Source organism: Mytilus edulis, chromosome 4 (genome assembly GCF_963676685.1).
Source record: "Mytilus edulis chromosome 4, xbMytEdul2.2, whole genome shotgun sequence".
NCBI classification, from domain to species: domain Eukaryota; kingdom Metazoa; phylum Mollusca; class Bivalvia; order Mytilida; family Mytilidae; genus Mytilus; species Mytilus edulis.
The window spans coordinates 30,353,336-30,377,903 of NC_092347.1; the positions used below are offsets into that span (position 1 = coordinate 30,353,336).

Below are 24,568 nucleotides of genomic sequence, written 5' to 3' on the forward strand. Positions count from 1 at the left end.
GCAATCATACCACATCGTCTTTTTTTTTTTATATCAGTATAATATATTAGTTATCCTAATACTAAGAAAGAAATTACCATTACAAAATATCTTTTTTTTCTCAAGTAGTTACTAAACCACGAAAAGGAGATCAAAGACAATGGACATATGTCATGCAGACGGAAACTTCGTAACATAAAGCATATATACAAAGTATGAAGCATCGAGGTCTTCCACCTTCTAAAGTATAAAGATTTAACAAACTAGTTAACGCCGCCGCCGGATTACTATCCCTATGTATAAATAATTTCAAGCTTTCTAAAACAGAAGTAGCAGACTCGACAAAAATGGTTATTGCCTGATACCACTAAAAGTATCGGTATTTAGAAGAAGCCTTTCGTATTAAAAAATAATGAACGTTTCGTTCTGAAACCTTTTACCAATTAAAATTCAAAAGTTGTCAATTTAATTCTTATACTTATTAAAAATAAAATAAAATCGTATGCTTTTCTGTAAATATGACTAATAACATGGTTGTTTTACATGAATGACAAGTATGAATAAGGCGGAGAAAACAATAATAGAATGGGAAATATAATATCGCCTTTTTAATTTAATACTTCCCGATTTCAATTTACTTAGATAATCATCAGAAACCAAGGAAATCATGAATGGTTTCTAACCCATCCCTCTTCTCTTATAAAACTTGGGATTTCTCTTTAAACAATGCAGTCGATTAGAAAATAAAAAAAAAAACCATCATGTATATGATGTTACATAATGGGCAGTTACATTTAATTGCACAAGTGCAGCTTGACATTCGAATCTATAATAAAGAGTTACTAGTAACTAGTCTTTTATTATATCAATTCATTTTAAGTCTTTATAAAGTAGTAGTATTGATTTGATATATAAATATTTACGTTAATGTTACTGGTTGTTCCTTTGCAAAGTTCGTGTATGATGATGAATCGACTTATCCAGCATTTTTGTCAAAAAGGGAAGAGCGTTTACTAAATACGGATTCATTTATTTGTACAGAATTAATTAAGTCAATTATTTTTTTGACATCTGAAGGTCTTTTAAATTATTTCCTGGGGCCGTGGGTTAATTAGGCTGTCAGACGTCCGCTAGGGCAATGTTGCATTTTATCAGTTCAAATGATTTTCTTACTAACTTCTTCGTACATTAAAAATACAATTATTTGCCACATGTGCGTTTCATATCTTTCCAGGTCAATTGATACATGATTTTTACATAAAACAAATATTTATCAGAATAATAACTATAACAACACGTGTGTTATATCTTGAAAATGGAATGTTGACGAAGGTAGCTTATTTATGGGTAAAACAAATTAACCCATCATCCTTAATGTAGGATGACATAAATCATTGTACTTAGGGAAACTAAGAAAAAAAACACACAATGCATATTGATTTTTGTTCTTCCGACGAAACTACAATTTTTGTACCAGAATGGAATCTAGATTTAATTGGTTAATCTTGTATAGACATCTGCAAGTTTGAGAGATAACATGTATTATTTCATGAGTCGTCCGAGAGGATGGATGTAATTTATCAACATTTATCATTTTAGAAGTACATTTCTTATATCGTGTAGTATGACTGGCATTCAGAAATATGTGTACCAAATTGTCGGCATTAATTATGCAATGTGTGTGATATTTAAATTATTATGGAAGTTTGTTCGGCATCCTATTCAATATTTGCGACTTTTGACCAAGAAGCCACCAAGTACTCGCCCTGAGTGCCTATTAGATAAAAGTTTTGGTACACATGAATTTATTCAACTTAAGGTAAGCAAATTGTCACATAGCTTGTATATTTGCTGTGGAATAAGTTAAGGGTAGACTGGCAGTCACTGTTGTGAATTATATTACACCATGTTACAAATTTGTAGCATGAAATAAAGAAAAATACCTAATACGTCAAAAGTTAATTCTTGTGAGTGAGTGTTGCGTACTAAACCCTTTACAAAAATTTAAAAAATCACTCTAGCAATTTGCCAATGAAAGGAAGTATGTTTTTGCTGGGAATTCCTCGAGGAACACGCATTGGAAGGACCATATAGTTTATGTTTTCCTCAAACACGATTTAAAGGTATTTAAACGGTTTGAATACATAAATATTGATTGATGCTCCGGGATCGTTTAATCCTTAGATAGCAACATGCAGTTAGCAAAAACAACTTAAATCGACCCTCATACATTTTACCATCTCTTTTCCGTGTTTCCTTACAATTTAAGCTTCTACTGTTTGTGTCATATATATTTGCGCATAAAATAAGTGTAAAAATAAACAGATGTTATTTAAATGGTTTTCTTAGAAAGTTGAGTTTGATTAGGCAGCAACCATTTGATTTTATGGGGGGGGGGGGGGGCTATTGTTTTTTTTCTGTACAAATTTTTTTTTCCCCTGCGGCGAAAAACAATCTATTTTTTTCGCGACAAGTCGAAAACAACTTTTTTCTTTCAATTTTAGCATTACATATAGTGGCAGCTCAGAATCAAAAACAAATTATTTTTTTCTCTCGAATTTGGATGGGTGTTTGTGTACGCTTGTCGATTTCTGTTTGACAATCTGTATTTTAATATCCAAACCGACAAGAAGTCCAGAAATGATTGGAATGCTTACACACGCGTACTTTTCAGTGCAATTTTAACGAAACATTATACTCCTTACCAGTATATATTAATAAATCTAATAAAAATATCCTTTCTTCTCATTTTTTCGTTAAATTCCATTAAAATGTTCGTATTAGTCATTTTAGATTTCTAATTTTTTTTTTGACAATTTCAAAAACACAGTTCTTTGAAGTTCTTTAAAAAGAAAAGTATAAACTATTTAAATTAGCATGGTCTACCAATTATTGTACATGTTGTACAATCTATCAAATGGTGTCCTGAATATAAAACTTTTAATGATTAAATCAGTATTATTGTACGTGAAAATTACTATCGTACATTATATATGATTATACATGTTTATATATAGTATATGTGGTATAAGTTATTTGTTCTTCCCTGTATCCACTTGAAAAAAAAAATGGGTTATCTTCTGGGAAGGAAATTCAAAAATCCTTTGATCAAGTGGATATTGATGCATTTACTCGCGAGAAAAAGGTAATCCCTGTCAAGGAGTGCGAAAGGTTAAAGTTTCAACCCAAACACTGGTTAATTCAGATTTAAAAAATGGTATGTGGTGCCATTTTATTAAGAGCATCCTCATATTATGATTTTTCGTGCTTTTTAGACTTTAACGTTACAATTTCCATTGAAAAAGTATGCATAGCACGAATTCATATGACGATATGATCTGATGTTATATATAAAATTATGTACGTAGCCTGAATTGGCCGCGTGACACCTTGATATAAATATTATTCGTGAAACAAACAGCTTTCTGGACAGAGGAAGCAGTGGAGGATCCATACATTTTCATAAGTTGGGCCCACTGACTGCCTAAGAGGGAACCCGGTCCAGTCATGAGAAAGCCCCGACCCATTCCGCCTCTGGGGGGTGTACTGATGGTTTTAATGCGCCCATTCCATTACCAAAACAAACAACGACTTTTACTTAAAATGATCCAAAAATGGAGATTTTGATATTTCCAAAAAAATACTAAAACAACTGAACATTATAATTTGGGCTGAAAAATACATTCCAAGATTTCAAAATCGCTCCGAAAATCAGTGTATAGATATAGGAAGGTGTGGTATGAGTGCCAATGAGATAACTCTCATGCAACTGTCCTAAGTCAATAGTCAGTGTTTCTCGTTTCTTTTGTTGATAGGTGTTTCTCGTTCGTTTTTCTGTATTGATAGGTGTTTCTCGTTTCTCGTATTTAATATAGATTATAACATCGGTTTCCCTGTTTGCATGAACTGTTTTACACTTGTCATTTTGGGGCCCTTTATAGCTTGCGGTGCGAGCCAATTCTCTGTGCTGGAGGCAGTAATTTGACCTTTAAGGGGTTTACTTTTTACCAATTGTTATTTGGATGAAGAGTGGTCTCTTTAGCACTCATACCACATCTTCTTATATCTATATAATACTTCTAGCATGACTAGAGAGGAATTTATGTTTTTGTTAATGATAGAAGAATTTGTGTTTTTGTATATGATGAAGAATATTCACAAACGAAATAGATGATAAGCAGATTGTTGAAAAGATATTATGCTCTAATTATCAATAAGAAAAGCTACTCTTATCACTAGTAACATACTTTATTTGATTTATAGGATGTTAAATGGCATTGCGTTAGTAAAGGAAACAATGACAAACCACTGATGTTGTTTCTACATGGTTTTCCTGACTTCTGGTTTGTGTGGAGACATCAAATTAAAGAATTCAGTCAGAAATACAGGTAGGGTATAAAGTATTCAGTCATAGATATCGGTAGGATACAAAGTATTCAGTCAGAGACATAGGTAGGATATAAAGTATTCAGTCAGAGATATAGGTAGGATACAAAGTATTCAGTCAGAGATATAGGTAGGATACAAAGTATTCAGTCAGAGATATAGGTAGGATACAAAGTATTCAGTTAGAGATATAGGTAGGATACAAAGTATTCAGTCAGAGATATAGGTAGGATACAAAGTATTCAGTCAGAGATATAGGTAGGATACAAAGTATTCAGTTAGAGATATAGGTAGGATACAAAGTATTCATCACAGATATAGGTAGGATACAAACTATTCAGTCAGAGATATAGGTAGGATACAAAGTATTCAGTCAGAGATATAGGTATGATACAAAGTATTCAGTCAGAAATATAGGTAGGATACAAAGTATTCATCACAGATATAGGTAGGATACAAAGTATTCAGTCACAGATATAGGTAGGATACAAAGTATTCAGTCAGAGATATCGGTAGGATACAAAGTATTCAGTCAGAGATATAGGGAGGATACAAAGTATTCAGTCAGAGATATCGGTAGGATACAAAGTATTCAGTCACAGATATAGGAAGGATACAAAGTATTCTGTCAGAGATATAGGTAGAAAACAAAGTATTCAGTCAGAGATATCGGTAGGATACAAAGTATTCAGTCAGAGATATAGGTAGGATACACAGTTTTCAGTCAGAGATATAGGTAGGATACAAAGTATTCAGTCAGAGATATAGGGAGGATACAAAGTATTCAGTCACAGATATAGGTAGGATACAAAGTATTCAGTCAGAGATATAGGTAGGATACAAAGTTTTCAGTCACAGATATAGGTAGGATACAAAGTATTCAGTCGGAGATATAGGAAGAATACAAGGTATTCAGTCAGAGATATAGGTATAGGATATCAAGTATTCATCACAGATATAGATAGGATACAAAGTATTCAGTCAGAGATATAGGTAGGATACGAAGTAATCACTCAAATTTATAGGTGTGATACAAAGTATTCACTATGATATAGAGGTAGGAAATGAAGTATTCAGTTAGAGATATAGGTAGAATACAAAGTATTCAGTCAGAGATATAGGAAGAATACAAGGTATTCAGTCAGAGATATAGGTATAGGATATCAAGTATTCATCACAGATATAGATAGGATACAAAGTATTCAGTCAGAGATATAGGTAGGATACGAAGTAATCACTCAAATTTATAGGTGTGATACAAAGTATTCACTATGATATAGAGGTAGGAAATGAAGTATTCAGTTAGAGATATAGGTAGAATACAAAGTATTCAGTCAGAGTCATAGGTATGATACAAAGTATTCAGTCAGAGATATCGGTAGGATACAAAGTATTCATCACAGATATAGGTAGGATACAAAGTATTCAGTCAGAGATATAGGTAGGATACAAAGTATTCAGTCAGAGATATAGGTAGGATACAAAGTATTCAGTCAGAGATATAGGTAGGATACAAAGTATTCAGTCAGAGATATAGGTAGGATACAAAGTATTCAGTCAGAGATATAGGTAGGATACAAAGTATTCAGTCAGAGATATAGGTAGGATACAAAGTATTCAGTTAGAGATATAGGTAGGATACAAAGTATTCAGTCAGAGATTTAGGTAGAAAATTAGTATTCAGTTAAGAATTGAATGCTTCTTTTTGTAACTTTATTGGGGTGTAAAGGCGTTGACCGAAGTACATTTTGTTTCCGCGCTTCATTCTAAAAATGTGCGCACGGTCAACGCTTTTACAACCCTATGAAGTTACACACAAAAAAGCATTCAATACTTATAATTACATTTTTTTTTTAGCTATGATCATGAAAACACGAATTCTATTTTTTTTTTATTTAATTCACCTGTTCACTTTATTGTGAGACAACGTGTTATCATGAATGAAAAGTTTTATTGAGTAATGCAATTGCTGAATGAATTACACGTGATGTGCAGTTTGCCAACTCAGAATATAGTATTATAATGAAACATACATCTAATGTAATTATGTTGAAGAAACACGTGTCGTAGTAATAAAATCTCTATCATTCTTAACATGTCTTTTTTAAAAACAAAAACAGATGTTTTTCCTGTAAGCCATTAGTTGATGACATATTGTTTTATACATTAGATGAATTATATGATTTACAAACTATAACAGATGTGATTATGTCAGATCATAAAATGGGTGTTGTTACTCGTTAAAGCACACAAAATAAAGTCTGAATGGGATAAACAAAACAGAAAATTAAAGTGCAAAACAATAAAGAATCAATAAAAGCAGGCAAAGAAATAAAGAACAAACTACTTCTTACGTCCCGGGTTAACTGTTGAAATACTGTTGAGTAGCAGCAAACTCGATGACATGAATAAATACAGCAATGATTAATGTTACAGTACAACAAACCTTCTGCCAATCCTCGAGATGTTGTTCCTACATAAAATAATGCTTTGTTTTTGTTCTGATTATTAAAGTACACATGAAGCCGATAAACAACAATCAGGCAATTATTTCGTTTGTTATCCATTTTCCCGAAAGACTTACAAAGACAGACAACAACGTACAGCACATTATACAAATAGTTCGACTTAATGCAGGCATGTACATGTGATGTCTTAGTGCGTGTCGCCTTAAAAAAGGTACATAACTTGTTAAGCAGGATCAAAATTTGATAAGGCATTCAAAGCTTCTGGTTAACCATATTATACAATTTACCTATAGTTTATATAGACTTTGGTAATAAAGATATATAAAATTTGTTTATTTAACAGAACAGTTGCTATAGACTTGAAAGGATTTGGAGATTCTGACAAACCAACAGAAATCACTGCTTACTTAACTTCGAAAATAAGAGAAGATATTTCCAACCTTGTACGAGCTTTAAGTAAGATATTGTTAATGTTTAATTATACTGGGGTCACATCTGAGGGTTATCGAATAATATTCCATTACAATTCAGTACATTTTAAAGCAATTTCTCTTCCCAACGTATATATACAGTTTAAAATAAGACAACATAGCTGTTCTCTTTCTGAACTGTGATGATCTGGTTAAAAGCTTGAAGAAAGATTAAGTTATCAGTACTGCACCTGTGCTCTTTTTCTCATAGAATGCAAGTTTCTGAAATTATATTTTTCTCCACAAAAGTCTGACCCGACGCGAAACTGATAGCATTTTTCTTAAATTTGGGTACCATTAAGCATTCTCTAACATACAAAAATTGTCTAAACGTTTCTTGATAAATTGTCGAATCTAGGAAAACTGATCTTCTCAGATCTTATATATATATATAGCGTTTAGTGAAATTGTCAAAATAGCGATTTGGGATAAAAAAAAAAATATAATAATAAATGTGCATGTGTATAGAAGACACATAATGTGAATGACACATAATGTGAATGGGAGTTGCAAAACGGGTCCATTTTTGCACATAAATATTTGTATTACTCTTCATGTAACGAAAAAACTAGATCATGTCAAAATGGCAGTGTCGAGTGGTGTGATTGGATTAAAAGGGAATGTGTTGCCTCTAACATTTCTTAACTAGGCTTAGTTTCGTTCGTTTTAATATATATTCTACACTATTTTCTCAAAACCGTACTGGAAGTGGTTTTACATTATTGAGCGAGAAAATTAATAGTATATGCCTGCCGCATTGACCTGATGAAAATTAGTATTCACTGCAACGGATGACATATGGCAGGTATCATATACTACAATTTCATGGTTAAATGTCTGTTTAAACGTCTACTTTTAAATTTAAACTATATCGTTTTGTATTACATAGTTTTTTGCAGTTACAATGTACAATGTTCAATTAGACAACGGTATTCATTTTGATATAATAAATCTGCACAAGATATAATGTCCGTCAGACAGGGTGCACCTGATTTCATTGACATAGTGGTCAACGTTATGGTCTGCTTCTCAATTCCTATACAGGCATGTCCGTCTCACAGGGTCATCTGGCCTTAACCTCATTTCCTATACAGGCATGTCCGTCTCACAGGGTCATCTGGCCTTAACCTCATTTTCTGACAACTCAAGGAAATTGTTTTATTAATTTTAACTTTAAAACGAAGCAGCCCTGGTCCCGTATAATGACCACACCAGGTTATGAAGTAAATGAAATTATCAAAATCGGTTTCTTCCAGGATTTTGTATGACCTCTGATATTTGTTGCCATATAATTCATACCATACTTGAAGACCGTACTTAACCTATAATGGAAATACATTTACAATTTGAGACTTGGATAGAGAGTTGTCTCATTGGTACTCATACCACATCTTCTTATATCTACATACTCATTTGTTATTTCGTATACTAGTACTAGTATACTTTAATCAATTATAAGGTCTATTACACATTTCATGAAGATTTTTTTTCTTCAGATTACAAGTCGTGTATATTGGTAGCCCATGATTTCGGAGGAACAGTAGCGTATCATGTTGCTACAAAATTTCCAGAATTAGTTGATAAATTGATTATTTTGAATTCCCCACATCCTGCAGCGTTTTTAGAAGCAATCAACACAAGGAAGTCACAGAAAGAAAAGTCTTGGTAACTGTCTTTTTTTTAACTTTTTTTTCAGTGTTTATATATTACTTAAAACTATCTAAGGTGCGGCCACTTACAAGCAATGAAGTTTTTGCGATATTTATGGTCCAATGGTTAATTCTATAAGGTATTTAGAATGTTGGAGTAGTATTAATCAAACGATCATGTAAAACTGTGAAACCAAGACAACAACGATATGGTTTTTAGGGAAAACAAAAATAACAAAGTAAGCTAAACACTTGAGAACCACTTCATACTACAAGTACCTAGAGGTTTTACTGTAGATTTTGAAACATGGTCACCCGGGCTTCCTAAATTTAACGAGATTAGAACTGAGAAGGTTTCGGTCGGTTGTCCGACTACTTTGACACAAAATCGCATCAAAATTGATCCTATCTCTTTGTTATAGGAGAGAGATGTGTTCCTGTCATGGGAAATATTTTATTTCAACACTTTATCAGGGTCTTATCATATGACTGTCCAGCTGCAAGACAGATTGTCGTGCCCTTTGTATTAAGCCAGCTTCTTTTGTTGTATTTGTTATCGTTCTAAATATGCATTAAATATTTGACACTGAACTTCAGCAAGCAACACGGGTACACAAATACAGTATTTACTCTAACTTGCATTTAGCAATGCCAAAATTGAGATGATTATCTCTATCATTTATTCACCACTCATATGATCTTTTGGTCATCCGAGTAAACAGTGCATCTGTACTTTGATACATAAATATTAGAAGATACAGCACAAGGAACCTTTAACCAAAGCCAATAACTATTTTGAGACCATAATATGGGTATCATCATACATTAGGAGGTAACTTATTGATTTTCGGGGGTAGGGTAGGGACAGGCATATTGACTGATTGAATAGACTGGCCTAGTGTGAAATGAAGAAGAATAATCAATCAAGATGAATTATGATATGATTACGCAACTATTGGATAAGATTCGCATCTCTTCATACAGAAAATTAAAAATGTTGGTATCGTGTAATAGTTTTCCAATACAAACATTCTACTTTCTACACTGAAACATTTCTCAAATCTAAATAGCTTGACAGATATTCCATATTAGACAGTGCATATATATAATTAAAAACATTTGTTTTTGCCTAGGTATATGGTGCTGTTCCAGGTCCCTTATCTTCCTGAGATTCTCATTCGTGTGTTTGATTATGAATTTCTACGATGTATGTGTGGGGGAGGTAGACTGGGCAGTGCTGTGACTGATGACGAAATACAAGCTTACCGTTATATGTATTCCAAACATGGTATGTTGGATAAGGTCATAGATATTTATAAAAAAATATATTTGTATATACAAATAAGAAGATGTGTTATGATTTCTAGTAAGACAACTCTCCACAAGAGACAAAAAGACACAAAAATTAACAACTATAGGTCACCGTACGGCCTTCAACAATCTGCTAAACATATACCGCATTCTCAGCTATAAAAGACCCCGAAATGACAAATGTACAACAATTCAAAGAGACTGAAGCTTATTGCCGGGAACCTTCAACAATTGGTAAAACCCATACATGAGCATAGTCAGCTATAAAAGGCCATGAAATGACAATACAGCGAGAAAACTAACCGGACGTGACAGGGTACTTATACTTCCCTACAACAAGACACTTAAGTACTTATGTAAGAAAGTGTTGCAAAAAATCAGACTTAAGCATGTCAGTGTAGAAACCTTGTTGAGTTACCAGTCATAAAAATAAAGTTGCTTTTAAGCAAGTACTCAGTTAATATAGTTAATACAGATCATGTGATTTCTACATTTAACTATGTTTTGTATCCTTTCTGTTTCAGGGTTTTCAAAGCAACTGAACATGTACAAAGCTGCATTGAGTTACAGAAAATTTGGTGATACCGTATCAACAGAAATCGATATTCCATCGCTGATTATCTGGGGTACAGATGATTCATTTCTAGATACAGAACTAGCAGAAATGAACAGAAAATATTTGCCAAAAATGAAAATCAAACTTTTAAATGAGGTTGGACATTGGCCACACATTGATAAAGCCAATGAAGTGAACACCGCCATTCAAGATTTTCTGGATGAAAAATAACTAACACTTTATACATGTATATATCATATATATATATTATATTATAATTTTATTCTGTATATCAAGAATACTCGTAGATTTGTTATTGTTTTTATCATAATTTATAAACCTTTACATAATGTACCATTTAAATGTATATAATGAATATAATGATACTATAAATGTTGTTTATATTGAGTATTAATAGGTAATATAATAAAATAGCTGTTGACACAGAGATATGTCTTGCCTTTCTGCAATTATCATAGTGTAATACAAATGTTGAAAATAAAAATTAAAGTAGTAATCGTAGTAGTTATTTTAAATTTGAAAAAAAAAGATCTCTAAACTATTGCCTATGTTTAAAAAATGTCCTTGCAAAACTTTTTCCAAAATTTTGTATTTGACTTTTATATTAGTATTATGTGTACTTAAAAAGGAAAATAAAATTTACTGAATGTTTGCAGTTCATGCAAAGTTGTTTAAAATCTATACATATACAATTACTCACAAAGAAAACATTCATTATGAAAATTGTATTCTGCATGAAAACATTCTTTAAGTCAAGAGCCGAAATCTTCAACAAAATTTAAACATTTCTTACTCAATGGAAGACAAGTAGCTGGTTGTCTGAACATCTTTGGTGAATTAACATTTTAAAGCTTGTCTGAACACCTTTGGTGGATTAACATTTTAAAGCAACAACCAATATAAAAGGTACTGTGTATTCATTTATTTTCGTGGGAATCAATTTTCGTGGTTTTGTCCAAATTTAGCTTTACAACATAAAGGGAATTTATATTCTGTTGAACATTCGTGTTTTCCAAAGATATCAATGAAAATTGGTCACCAACGATATAATTATAATGATTCCACAGTACTATCTGAAATTACGTTTTTCTCTTTTTAAAAATAATATCATTAGCCCACTGCCTATAATGTCCTATTTTGACTAGAGAATCATATCCTTTATTTTCTACATAATTTTTAAGATAATCTTCGCCTAAGTCTATGTGTTTATACTCAACAGTCATCATTTCTATGTCAACTTGATCAAATGGCAATGTTTGTAGAACTTTGAGTTCGTCCCCTTCTACGTCCAGACTAAAGAAGTCTATGCGAGTGACATTAATAGCTAATAGTATTGAGTATAAAGGAAAGCACTGGACCTCTATGATGGTACCTTTCTTTCCACCACGATCCCTTTCATTTTCTATCAGTTTACCTTGACTAAATCGCTGTTTAAACTCCATCTGCAACACAATAATAAATAAATTACAAAGTACAGGAAATTTAAAAATAAAAAAGGCTTTTTAAACGAATAGGACACGTATGCCCTTCAGCCATATTCAATATATATATATATATATGTTAACAAGAATGTGTCCATAGTACACGGATGGCATGCCCCACTCGCACTATCATTTTATATGTTCAGTGGATCGTGAAATCGGGGTCAAAACTCTAATTTGGCATTAAAATACGAAAATCATATCATAGTGAACATTTATACTAAGTTTCAAATTGATTGGACTTCATCAAAAACTACCTTGACCAAACACTTCAACCTGAAGCAGGACAGACGGACGGACGGACGAACTGACGCACAGACGTCATAAGAAAAATTAAGCAATTTTGTTATGTTAAAAAAAATCGGTATACTTTTAGGATCATTCAGATTGAGAACATGTCTAATTTGATTGGTCAAACAGTTTCCAATCTTATAGATTGAAGTTTCAAAGGAGAAGGTTTTTGATAAAAAATTTTTACCACAAACATAATAGCGCACATCGCCCATTTAGAAAAATTAAAGAAAGTCTGTCAAATATTTCTCTGATATTTTGACTGAATGAACATAAGAGAAAAAAACATCTGAGGATACAACCTGGTAACAGTATATCTAATACATACGATATAACTTATCTGTTGTACTTACTATAACCGGAAAGGGGTATATACTTAGACAGGCGTTTATGCTAAATGCTTTTCTATGCTTTTCCTTCAAATTTTTGTAATTTGATGGATCAGCTTCTATCAACAGTCCGTTCCATTTCCGTAAACGTTCTAACATCAAAGTGTTCGACCTTGTTTCTCCGTCTAGAGCACCACATTCAACGTAAAATCCCCTTTCCTGAAATGTGAAAAAAATCTCAGTTAAAATTCTCTTTATCTGTACAACTTTCGGTCACTCCAGAGGCACTTGTCTCAATTTTTTTTCTATATATAATACTTGGGTAGGCCTGTTACGAATGGTTCCGACAACAAAGGTACTCGTGTTATAGACCATTGTGTAGATACATTAATTAAGATTTACGGCATAACAAGTGGAGTTGACAACCGAGAATTTGGTATTTAACGGAATTTCGCGACCGGTTGTCTTTTTTCAAAAATGCCCCCCCCCTTTTTTTCCCACACATTATTTGTGTTCCTGTCTCTCAAGTCATGAGCATGTATTATAAATCAGTGGTTTGCGTTAGTTCATGTCTGCCATAGTTTTTTTTCGTAAATTGTTTTCTCACAAATCAGTTGTTAGTTTTCTCAACTAAACTGTTTCACATGTTCATGGAGGGGTTTTAAAGCCGACTATAAAAAATAAATATACAGATGATGGGATTTTCTCATTGTTTGAGGCTGTACGGTTGCCCTTATTTGTTAGCATCCACAGCATTTGAACTTTGATGGATAGTTGTCTCAATGGCAATCATACCTTATCTCTTTATTTTTTATCTATTTATTAATTTCACTTTGTTGTGTACAATAAACAGGAGGTAACACACATAAGGTTCCGTTGAAGATTGAATGTTCCAATGCTCGTATCAGCACTTTAAGGGAGTGTGATACATTCTAGTGTTAGTAACAAAATACCCACTTGTATGCAGCTCTGTCGAAGCTGTCACTCGGCCCGAGTGTATGTTTTTCTCTCATTAGATTTTAATTATCCAAGACAATCTATTGGTATTTGTAATTGAAATTCAGCCTTGTTGTCGTGTACTTCTATTAATACTAGTATATCAAACTAAAATAGTACACACACCTTGAAACTCATTCTATTATCCACGAAAGGAGCCTGTCCTGCAGATGGGTCCAGTAAATCCGGGAATTGTAGGTTATATTCCGCATCTGATGGATTTTCAATCCAGTGATTACGTATTAGTTTTATAAGCCTCGGGTCGTCCATGCTTACTTGTTCTCGGTTAAGTTGATCCATTTCTTTACTGTAATCTGTTTGGGATTTGTCCTGTTGTATATACATGTGTGGATTCATCGGAATATAGAACTTTCCATCAGAGGATTTATTAGAAACTCGGTTCAAGAAACGATATACAAATATTGTAAACACAAAGAAAACCACGAAAACAGCGACAAAGGTGATGTATACTCTTGTTTTAACCATTATAATGCACTGGTTTATAAGATGTCATATTTTTCATCATTGGTAACCATTCAAGTAACACTGCAATAAATGATATTGAAAATAAATATGTTTTTCTTTCCTTATTAATTCAACGTTAAACATTGATATATACATACAATTGATTTTCAAGACAATTTGATATCGATGACAAACCGTTCCGTTCAAGGATAAAAACAACAAAAATGAAAGTCATTCACATACATTGAGAATGATTGAGGGGAAATATATCCACCTTGTCTTACTCCAGTGTTACACGTGTTACACGGGGGAAGTCTTGCTTTCTCTCTTGATTTCATATTGTTGTACATACTATGTACGAACTGAAATAAATGCATTTTTGGTGGGGTTCGTGTTGTTTATTCTTTAGTTTTCTATGTTGTGTTATGTGTACTGTTGTTTGTCTGATTGTCCTTTTCATTTTTAGCCATGGCGTTGTCAGTTTATTGTCGATTTATGAGTTTGACTGTCCCTCTGGTATCTTTCGTCCCTCTTTTACATCCATATTATTCAAAGCCATCCAAAATCGTAGACAGTTTCTCCACACTGCATCGAACACCTTTTGGGATCTGTTAGTCGAAAACCGATAGGACATTGTGAGATAAATACGGTATCTACGTTTTTGAACATTTTTTTTAATTCTAATAGATATAGGATTATAGGTCAATGTACGGCCTTCAACACGGAGCCTTGGCTCACACCGAACAACACGCTATAAAGGGCCTCAAAATTACTAGTGTAAAACCATTCAAACGGGAAAACCAACGGTCTAATCTATATAAAAAAAACCAGAAACGAGAAACACGTATAAATTACATAAACAAACGACAACTACTGTACAACAGATTCCTGACTTAGGACAGGTGCACACATTTGCAGCGGGATTAAACGTTTTAATGGTACCAAACCTTCTCTCTTTTTCTGAAACAATAGCATAACATCACAGCATAGAAAAACACACGATGAAATATCAATTGGAAGGCTTATCTCAATCAAAAAACGTAAATTAACACACTATGAACGAATAAATTTGATCTGCGATATCTGAATGCAAATGCACAGCTAATAAAATATAAGGGACAAACATTCAAGGCCAAAAAGAAAACAAACAAGTCCAAACAAAGCCATGGCAAGACACCACCGCGAAATATTTAACCCTTCGAAAATAATCACTTTTGAAAAAAACGGTTTTAATAATATATACAGGTAAATGAAAATTAACTTTGTCGTTTTAGGTATACTACTTATGTGTATAAAATTCTTCAAATAATTAGGAATACCAAGAAAGTTCTGTCATATAAATATATAATTTAACACTAGATACAAATTGGGGTGAATATCAACAATAACAAGTTATACAATTAGAGCTAGCTAAAACTTCCCTGTACAGATTTAAGGAGAATAATCTTGAAGTTCATACAAATGAAGTACGATGGAGTGAAAATTAGTAGATATTCCAAATAATCAAAGCTGGAAAATAGATGTAAGATTCATATTAATATAAAATAACAAAAAAACATTATAAACAGTATCAACAGGTCGAATTAACAAGAAAATACGATTTGAGAGTACTCGCAGTTACTGACAGCTAGTTGAAAGCCAAAAACAATTAATAATAAAAAAAAAAATCATACATCAGAGACTAAAATCAACTAAAACACATCCCAGGGGTTTAGTATTTTAACGTCATGATCAGTCAGAGAAGACATGACTTGTGCAATGCCAAAAATAAATGTATTGACAGATAGTAGGATAGTGAGGAGCGACTTCTATAGAGATAAAAATTAACGTGTGTGTTTCTATACATCCTGCCTCAAAAGAAGATACAATTTAGTTATGTTTTAATTTGCTAATGAAAAAATTGATATTAGTGCCAATGTAAACTATATTCAGAGATCTAATTACAATATTGGTACGATTACCCTTACTTATAAGTTTGTTTAAAGGTTCGATGAGTTAACACGGATCACATAGTGATTTCCTCGCTTTAAGTACAATATTACCGTAAAATTTAGGATGTGAAATACCATTATTAATAAGTTTTCTACAGGTACAGCCAAATTTACTAATCAAATCTTTGTATCTATGAAAGAATTTAGTAAAAGTTTTAAGTAATTTATGGTATCGAAATCCCTGACACAATTCCCAGTGATGCATTGATTACGTTCGTTAAAATCTATGACATCAGAACACACACGGGCATACCGAACGAGTTGGGATATTTAAACACAGTATGATGGAGCCAAAGGCACATCGCATGATCGCCGTCTAAAAAAGGAAAAGTAACAATAGGAAATGAAAAATCGTCTCTTTTGTCGTAAATTTTAGTATGTAGTTTCCCGTTTGAAATTGAAATGTCTAAATCTAGAAAAGGACAACTGCTGCTGTTTATGTTAGATTTAGTTAAAGTAAGTTCTTTTGGATAAATTTCGGATGTATATTTAGAGAACTCTGGATTATTCAACGAAAAAAATATCATCCAGATAACGGTAGATATTTTTGAATGCCACTTTAACCGTTGTGTATCATCGAAACTTCAAAGTACTCACTTAAAATATTTTCTTAATCGTTTATATTATACAGAGAGGGCACTGGCCAAATTACAGGACGTTTCTACTTTTTCTATTTTTTAATTTTTGTCAAATCTTTTTGTTTGTTATAACAATAACACATTACGTCATATTCTGTTGAGGTTATTGAACGGACGACGACGACGGACGTCACGATTTAGTGATGGACGAGGTGAGCTAAAAAGTGACCACACATTGCTTGAAATATGTTTGTTGCGTATCTAAAGACACTTAGTATATAATAAAAAGTTTCTACGAGATCGCGGTTGATCGAAATGAAGGAATTGGAACTACCGGTAATACTTGAAAACGAAGATATGCTGGATAGAGACAAACGTTTTGCCTTGTAACAGGCAACCCTCAGACCACTAAGAGAGTTGCTGTAATGGTTTTTAGACATACAGAGCCTGACATTCACTATACATGAGGCAATATAAATTAACGTCCAGATTTCGCCCAGACGAGGCAGCAATTTTATACATCCTGCACAGTCACAGCTGATTTAGATGGGTGTTTACCTCTGGGCAGAAAAGAAGTCCAGGTATAAATATAAATCTATAACTAATTCAATCCAATTGGCTGTCGAAACTTGACAATAATCATGATAATCACATTTTAGGTGTTAACATTTTTATATTGTTAAAAAAACAGTGTATATATGTGTTGACTACTGGTTTGCTTTTTGTTTCCTTGTGATTTTGGGTGGCTGTCCTGTGGACATGCTCCTTTTTTTAAATCAAAATTCACAATAGTGTAGCTTTATTTTTTCATACTTTGGCTTGTTTAAAATGAATAATGTTAGTGAACCAATCATTTAGCATCTAGCTGTCTCATATAATACAGTATCTAAGTAATGTACATGTATTAATGTGAGCCAACCACGAAAGACCCCCTAGTAGTAGTATGTATTGTGTGGTCATCTTTGATATGTTCATTTTGTTTATTTTCTTTGGTTACATCTTCTGACATCAGACTCGGACTTCTCTTGAACTGAATTTTAATGTGCGTATTGTTATGTGTTTACTTTTCTACATTGGCTAGAGGTATAGGGGGAGGGTTGAGATCTCACAAACATGTTTAACCCCGCCGCATTTTTGCGCCTGTCCCAAGACAGGACCCTCTGGCCTTTGTTAGTCTTGTATTATTTTAATTTTAGTTTCTTGTGTACAATTTGGAAATTAGTATGGAGTTCATTATCACTGAACTAGTATATATTTGTTTAGGGGCCAGTTAAAGGACGCCTCCGGGTGCGGGAATTTCTCGCTACATTGAAGACCTGTTGGTGACCTTCTGCTGTTGTTTTTTTCTATGGTCGGGTTGTTGTCTCTTTGGCACATTCCCCATTTCCATTCTCAATTTTATTACTACATGCATCATGACTATGCTTTCCTTTTTTATATTTTCTATAACAATTCAGGTACCATTTGACGTATATTGAGATAGATCATTTGAGGTATAATGCCGTTTTTATCACACAATTTATTTTATGATATATTCTGGCAGCTTTTTGCATACCTTGTATATATATTCCATCTTAACTAAGCTTACATGAGTTCTTGTTGTCATGCTTGATGCCATATGTAATTGCCTCGATCTTCCTGTGCTGCATTTTATGAAAATGTGGATTCAGTATACATATCATTTTTGCATATAGGCTTTAGGATTAAAGTTATACATGTCTTCATGCTTTAATATCAGAATTGTGTATGCTTATTGTATAAATGTATTAACAATGTATTTGTCAGTTATAAAAGCTCAAAGAGTATATGTTATTTGTTTTGTGACAATGTAATTTTAACAATATTGTAGACAAACATCAATCAAGAAAAAATGCTATTTTCAATCAGTTTAAAATTATTTTAAAGTCATCAATCATCATCATCATCATGATTACGATCATGGAATGGAAATGACTGTAAGTGCACAGTTTGTGCAGATTATGAGATGATATTATTATGTGCACAGTTTACAACTGTACAGAAGTTATAAGATAATATTATTATGTGCACAGTTTGTGCAGATTATAAGATGATATTATTAATATGATGTTGATAATTACCATTTAGATATCATCATATTTTTCATATTTTATGCTATGCATTTTATCAGTTTTCTAATCATGTGCATGGATTTATCATACTTATAATACATGATATATATGTCATACATGTCATATAGCTCATACAGGCATATGTCTCTGGCATTATTATTATATTGGCCGAAAATTCGTAATTATCGCAGATTATGGGCAGGAGCTATTGTGAATGACTTAAAAGATGTAACAGTAGTGACAGATATTCCTTGAATCAATGTAAATATCAAGCGATTATAGGGATCCTTCTTAACCTTATGACTTAATGTAAATACCGTGTGATAAGATTTACATTTGTGTGTATATATATAACTATTCCGTAATATGTGAGTGGTTTTTTTTTTATGATGTTGGGATTTTAAAAAGTCTACGCCGTTACACAAGGACGGTGGTTCTCCTACAATAGGAGGGAGATACAAAAGAAGAAGAAGAAGATTAAACGTGTTAGATGAATGATCATAAATGTTTTGGCAAATGAAAGGCTGAGATGAAAGGTAAACAAGCAAATCGTGCGTGCGAAATTCTTACCATACTATGATACTTACTTTCTCTGTTTCTGTGAATTTAACATGTTTGTTTACATTTTACATCCTAATAATGCTTGTCAATACCAAAGGTTGAAAAAACGTTTTTTATAATGTACTTTACAAATGTAACAAATAATACACAGAATAACATACCGGAAAGCTAGGGTTGAATTCCGTAAAACTGAAACAACTCTGTCAAATTGTTTTTAAAATAAATGAAAAAAAATCTAAAATTACTGACGCGTAGTTAGTACCAGAGGAATTATAATATATAGTTTGATAGTTTGATTATAGATAATTTGCATTAGCAAACAAAATATGTTCTCATACCAACTGATTTTAAGTTTTATCAGATTATGTGGAAGAATAGTGGATAAAGTTAACCAGCGCCATATCCATCATTCATGAACTGTTTTGATTGACAACACAATTATTGTATTGTATTGTTACGTTTACTGCCCATGCCACTTGCGCTAAAAAAATCCTTGATAGAGGTAACTAACAGAGTTAGTATACTACTTTACAAGACCTTTTAAATCATGTTTGACGTCTGTACAGTTTTGGTAGATGTTAGTGCAATCATCAAGGACACAAATCCTTGGTGCAATATGGAATAATAATTGATAATTTAACGGCAGCATCAGCAAGTGCACGTATCAAAAGAGCAGCCACACTAAATATTAGTACACACTTGCCAGGCGCGGATCCAAAAAGGGGGGGTCTGGGGGTTGAACCCCCCTTTGTCCTGGGTTAGGAACCCCCTTTTTAAAATGGCTTGATCCTCCCCTGCTTGCAATGTGTTTGGTTTAGAGAGTCTTGTGTAATTCAGATAAACAGCCATCACGCCACTGACTTGACTCCACGATTGAAGGTGTCCAGTTTCAACTATTAAAGTAGTTTAATAATTAAAGACAACAGTACTATATACTGATGTTTAAAGGTATGCATCGATTGAGAGAAAAAAATCTGAATTTCAAACTTAAATCCAGGGAAACACATCAACTATTAGAGGAAAACAACGGAACAAGAGGAACACTGAAGTGCAACAAAACAAACGCCCACATACATAGAAACGAACTACATGTATTTGATAAGAACTGCCATATTTCTGACTTGTTAAATGACATTTTATGAAAAAAATGGTTTGTTGAACCTGGTTAAATGACTAGCTAGCACACAGCTCGCTGTATGACAATGTTAAAAATACAGCACAAATTAAAAACACGCAAAAACATCCATCACAGAGAAACACACACACAATTAATATAATAGTCGTTACAACATGCTAACCGCAGAACAACAACTAGCATATGCCATCAACGAGAGACATCCCAGGATTTCGCAAACAGTGATGCGTTTACGCAACTAACATGCATCTCGAACTTTATATAATTATTTACATAATAATTTTCATGTCTTGAAAATTATGGTATTTAATGGCAAATAATTTTCATGAAAATGCTGGTTTTTAACGGTAATTTCATAATTGTTTAGACTATTGAAACTTAAAATGTCATTTTTTCTGATAAAATGGCCACAAGGAGAAGACCGCTTGAATTTTTGTGGGTTTTGGGATTTTGCTGGGCAACTTTTAAATATCTTTTCCTGGTAAGAGCTGAATAAAACTATATTGGCGAAGACCGGATGGGAATGACATTACAAAATGTAGGGAAAAGTAAAATCACAAAAATACTGAACTCCGAGGAAAATTAAGGAAGAAAATTCACTAAGCAATGGCTCAAATGACAAAACAAAAAGCACAAGTCCAGTAAAACAGACAACATTATGTCCAGAGAAAACGACGAAACGACAAACAACTAATACAAAACATTACACAAAGAGCTGACGATTAAGCAACACGAATACGGGGCGCATTGTGGGTCTCATAGGCACTCATTTCAATGTCTTCCAATCACACGAACAGACATACAATAATAATAAAATACTTTATTTGACCTGGTCATGATAGTATTTTTAGTATTAAAAAATAAACTCTTTAGAAAAAAGTAGTTATAACAATTTAAACACTAATTCTATTTGTTATATTAGGAATTCGATTTTCTATATGTATATTATTTTTATTCGATAAACTGTTGCACTAGACTAATCTTGTATATTATACGGTAGCAGATGTTCATCCACACGTGTACAAAAAATCTGCTATGATATATCTGGAAAATGGACATTTTATCTATACTTTTAATTGATATTACGCTTTACGTTTCTTTTGTTCTAGGTAGGAACTGTCGAACAAATTCATTTCACCAACACACACAAGAAAACTTTGACCCTGTCAAATTTCAAGGACGTTGGTATGCGATGTCGACCAATAATTACTGGATTAGATCATATTTCGTTCCGCAGAATGTACAGTTAGAATTCAATGCTTTACAAGATGGTAGAATAAGTGTTCAAGCGTGTAAGTACAGAAATGTTTACTGGTGAATTTTTCCTGTTTTATATTAATCTCCCTTGATTATGCTTATTACAATTCTTGAAATACTAGTACTGCTTGCAGATAATCATAGTTTTACTTCTTTCTATTTTAAAAACCAGAACATCAACATCTTTTGAATACCAACGTATCTAACAACTACTGAAGGTGCAACACAAAAAAAAAACCTCAGAAGATATGGAAGAAAGCATCTTCGCTAATCAATGGTTACGATCTAGTATCCTCCTCTACACGACTAGATTGAAACCGTTTCCTAGCGAAGATGCTTTGAGAATTGAAACACTGATCTCTGAAACAAATGTCATGTATTCAGTACTGATATCTATGATTCAGAAAAGATGAAAATATCATTTAGAGCTGAATAAAACTAAATATTATCAATACTAAAATATCAGTAAAACCTGTACAAGTCAGAAATAAAAGTGTCATTCATTATTGAAATGATATCTGACAAAAGATACATGTATAAAATGCCATTTGGTATAGAAATATCTCTGAAAACTGTACATCGAATCTGTCCAAACTGACTTAGATAATTTCGTTGAAACTGAAACCGCAAAGGAAATATTAGAAAATTGTTTGTCAGAAATATTCACAACCGTGGATACAGCTTAAATATATTTTAAACGAGTTTTATATTTATGAACAAATGCACCGAGCATTATATATGGTCTATGATGAAACAGGCCGATGATATCCAGCAGGTAAAAAGATAAAAACAAGACAAGTAAACTTTTGGTCGATATTATTGAGGATTAAAGAATAAATTGTGTGGTATGATGTTCCAAATTTTGCATAATATGCATACTCTTAACTTGTAGGATTCTAAAAGGATCGGTTGTATAGCTGACAAATTCATGTTCACCGATTTGACTGTAATTTTCATATTTCATTTATAACATACTCAAACGTGTATTCAAATTATAAAAAAAAAGGTCAAAAGATATAATTAAAAATGCATTAATTCGTTGTAATCAATTGAAAGCATGTCGTGCGTATGTAAGACTGGACCATTACATTTTCCATCGTGATGACTTCAAAAGACTGCCGACGGTCATATAACCTGACACAACGGCACAAATATAAATAATCATAGACAGTCAATTACATTCTTTTCTAAACTTTGAAATTCAAAATCGTTCAATCTTACAATGTCAGTTTTTTTTACATAACTTAAAGAGAGGCATGTTAATCCATAATATATTTTGTTTTTAATTTTCAGCTGGCAGTTTCTTTGGATCGTTCTGTGACTATGTAGCAGGATCAGGGAAAATTGTAGACAAAGAAAAACCAGCAGTGTTCGATGTCTCGTTTGGAACTAATTATTCATTAGCCAAAAAAGTAAACACATATTGGGTTTTATCTACGGATTATGAAAGCTATGCTGTTATTTTTACATGCTGGAATACACTTGAAGATGGGACATGTGAACCAGAAGAATCTTATATTTGGACTTTTACCAGAAGTTTGTCAGGGCACAGTTTGTCCGATCTTGCAGCTATAAATGATGCTGTACCATTTGTGTGTATGTCTCCAAGAGATTTTAAAACTTTTCAACAAGATGGAGGATGTGATTTTAATCCTTTTAATTTTCCGAACACATATGGAATGGTGTTTATAATGTCAACTGTCTTTATAGGATTTATTATCTTTTTAGTGTTTTTTATTTACTGTTTGACAAAAATAAGCAATGGTGGTGAAGGACCACAAAGAAAAGGAAATGTTATAATATTTAATTAAATAGAATTATGTACTTAGTCATAATTATATGCGGATTGATACTTGGAAGGTTGGTATCCGGCTGGCTCATAGTGTATGTCGTAAAAACTATCACAATTTGTCCTACTAATAACTTAAATTCAATTTGAAATTTCAATTCAAAATGACTGCAGTGTGTTTCAGTGAATCATTGACGAACAATAGACATAGAGATGCAGAGTATATATGCATTGAGATAACAACAGTACAGCGAAAACAAAAATCAAAAGACTTCGATAGAGGTCAACAAGATCTAAATCGCAAGTCATTTAATGTGTAAAAAAATTCTCATTCCTGTCCCTTTTATTCTCGATCTTTAACCATTGCTTTCGTGTTTACAGTGTATATAATTTATATGGTGTTCACTGGTACATTAACATGAAACTCATATCTTGCTTAGTTTATTAAAATCATCTACATACAACTATAAAAACGAAAAAAGGAGTTTACTCTAACTATTTATAAGATTCTAAATGTGCTACACTAACTTATTCATCTTTCCATTTATTTTATTCGGAATGTTATTTATAGATAAAGATATTGTGATAAGGTACTATATCGTATCCAGGACTCATTGTATCTTTTTACGAATCTATGCTCTTCAATTGTATCTCTCAATAAAGAATAATAGGACAATCTGTTACCAAAAAAGTAAGAACCATTAGTATATTAAAAATATTGAGCAAATATGATGCACGTGTTTCAAATACATATACAAGTAGAAA

At 32.6% G+C, this 24,568-nt stretch overlaps 3 protein-coding genes across 6 annotated transcripts; 2 read left to right on the forward strand and 1 right to left on the reverse strand.

The window, feature by feature from the left end:
• Positions 1–1,288: 1,288 nt before the first annotated feature.
• Positions 1,289–11,491, forward strand: LOC139519402 (epoxide hydrolase 4-like). The gene is made up of 6 exons (XM_071311453.1): positions 1,289–1,798; positions 4,243–4,367; positions 7,177–7,289; positions 8,800–8,968; positions 10,086–10,240; positions 10,788–11,491. The coding sequence occupies exons 1-6, from the start codon at positions 1,604–1,606 to the stop codon at positions 11,048–11,050; spliced, it is 1,020 nt and encodes a 339-aa protein (XP_071167554.1). The 5' UTR covers positions 1,289–1,603; the 3' UTR covers positions 11,051–11,491.
• LOC139519403 (protein Star-like) lies at positions 11,058–19,771 on the reverse strand. Of its 3 annotated transcripts, XM_071311454.1 has the most exons (5): positions 19,649–19,713; positions 18,560–18,614; positions 14,064–14,483; positions 12,966–13,160; positions 11,058–12,282 (listed from the first exon to the last, which is right to left on the reverse strand). In XM_071311454.1, the coding sequence occupies exons 3-5, from the start codon at positions 14,421–14,423 to the stop codon at positions 11,920–11,922; spliced, it is 918 nt and encodes a 305-aa protein (XP_071167555.1). In that variant the 5' UTR covers positions 14,424–14,483; positions 18,560–18,614; positions 19,649–19,713; the 3' UTR covers positions 11,058–11,919. The 3 variants fall into 3 exon arrangements, with proteins under 3 accessions (XP_071167555.1, XP_071167557.1, XP_071167556.1); XM_071311456.1 differs by lacking the exon at positions 18,560–18,614 and having other exon boundaries at positions 19,649–19,771; XM_071311455.1 differs by lacking the exon at positions 18,560–18,614 and having other exon boundaries at positions 19,632–19,732.
• LOC139519404 (retinol-binding protein 4-like) lies at positions 19,230–24,568 on the forward strand. 2 transcript variants are annotated; one of them, XM_071311458.1, is made up of 3 exons: positions 19,230–19,597; positions 21,867–22,049; positions 23,308–24,568. In XM_071311458.1, exons 1-3 carry the CDS (start codon positions 19,591–19,593, stop codon positions 23,823–23,825), a joined length of 708 nt encoding a protein of 235 aa, XP_071167559.1. In that variant the 5' UTR covers positions 19,230–19,590; the 3' UTR covers positions 23,826–24,568. The 2 variants fall into 2 exon arrangements, with proteins under 2 accessions (XP_071167559.1, XP_071167558.1); XM_071311457.1 differs by lacking the exon at positions 19,230–19,597 and having other exon boundaries at positions 21,721–22,049.

Bases quoted from the DNA above. Each gene is read 5' to 3' on its own strand.
- LOC139519402 (XM_071311453.1), top strand. From the start codon at position 1,604: ATGACTGGCATTCAGAAATATGTGTACCAAATTGTCGGCATTAATTAT. The intron at 1,799-4,242 runs GTAAGCAAATTG...TTTGATTTATAG, and splicing joins ATGAATTTATTCAACTTAAG to GATGTTAAATGGCATTGCGT. The intron at 8,969-10,085 runs GTAACTGTCTTT...GTTTTTGCCTAG, and splicing joins TCACAGAAAGAAAAGTCTTG to GTATATGGTGCTGTTCCAGG.
- LOC139519403 (XM_071311456.1), bottom strand. From the start codon at position 14,423: ATGGTTAAAACAAGAGTATACATCACCTTTGTCGCTGTTTTCGTGGTT. The intron at 13,161-14,063 runs GTGTGTGTACTA...TTCACATTTCAG, and splicing joins ATAATAGAATGAGTTTCAAG to GAAAGGGGATTTTACGTTGA. The intron at 12,283-12,965 runs GTAAGTACAACA...ATTGTGTTGCAG, and splicing joins TATACCCCTTTCCGGTTATA to ATGGAGTTTAAACAGCGATT.
- LOC139519404 (XM_071311457.1), top strand. From the start codon at position 21,809: ATGGACATTTTATCTATACTTTTAATTGATATTACGCTTTACGTTTCT. The intron at 22,050-23,307 runs GTAAGTACAGAA...TTTAATTTTCAG, and splicing joins TAGAATAAGTGTTCAAGCGT to CTGGCAGTTTCTTTGGATCG.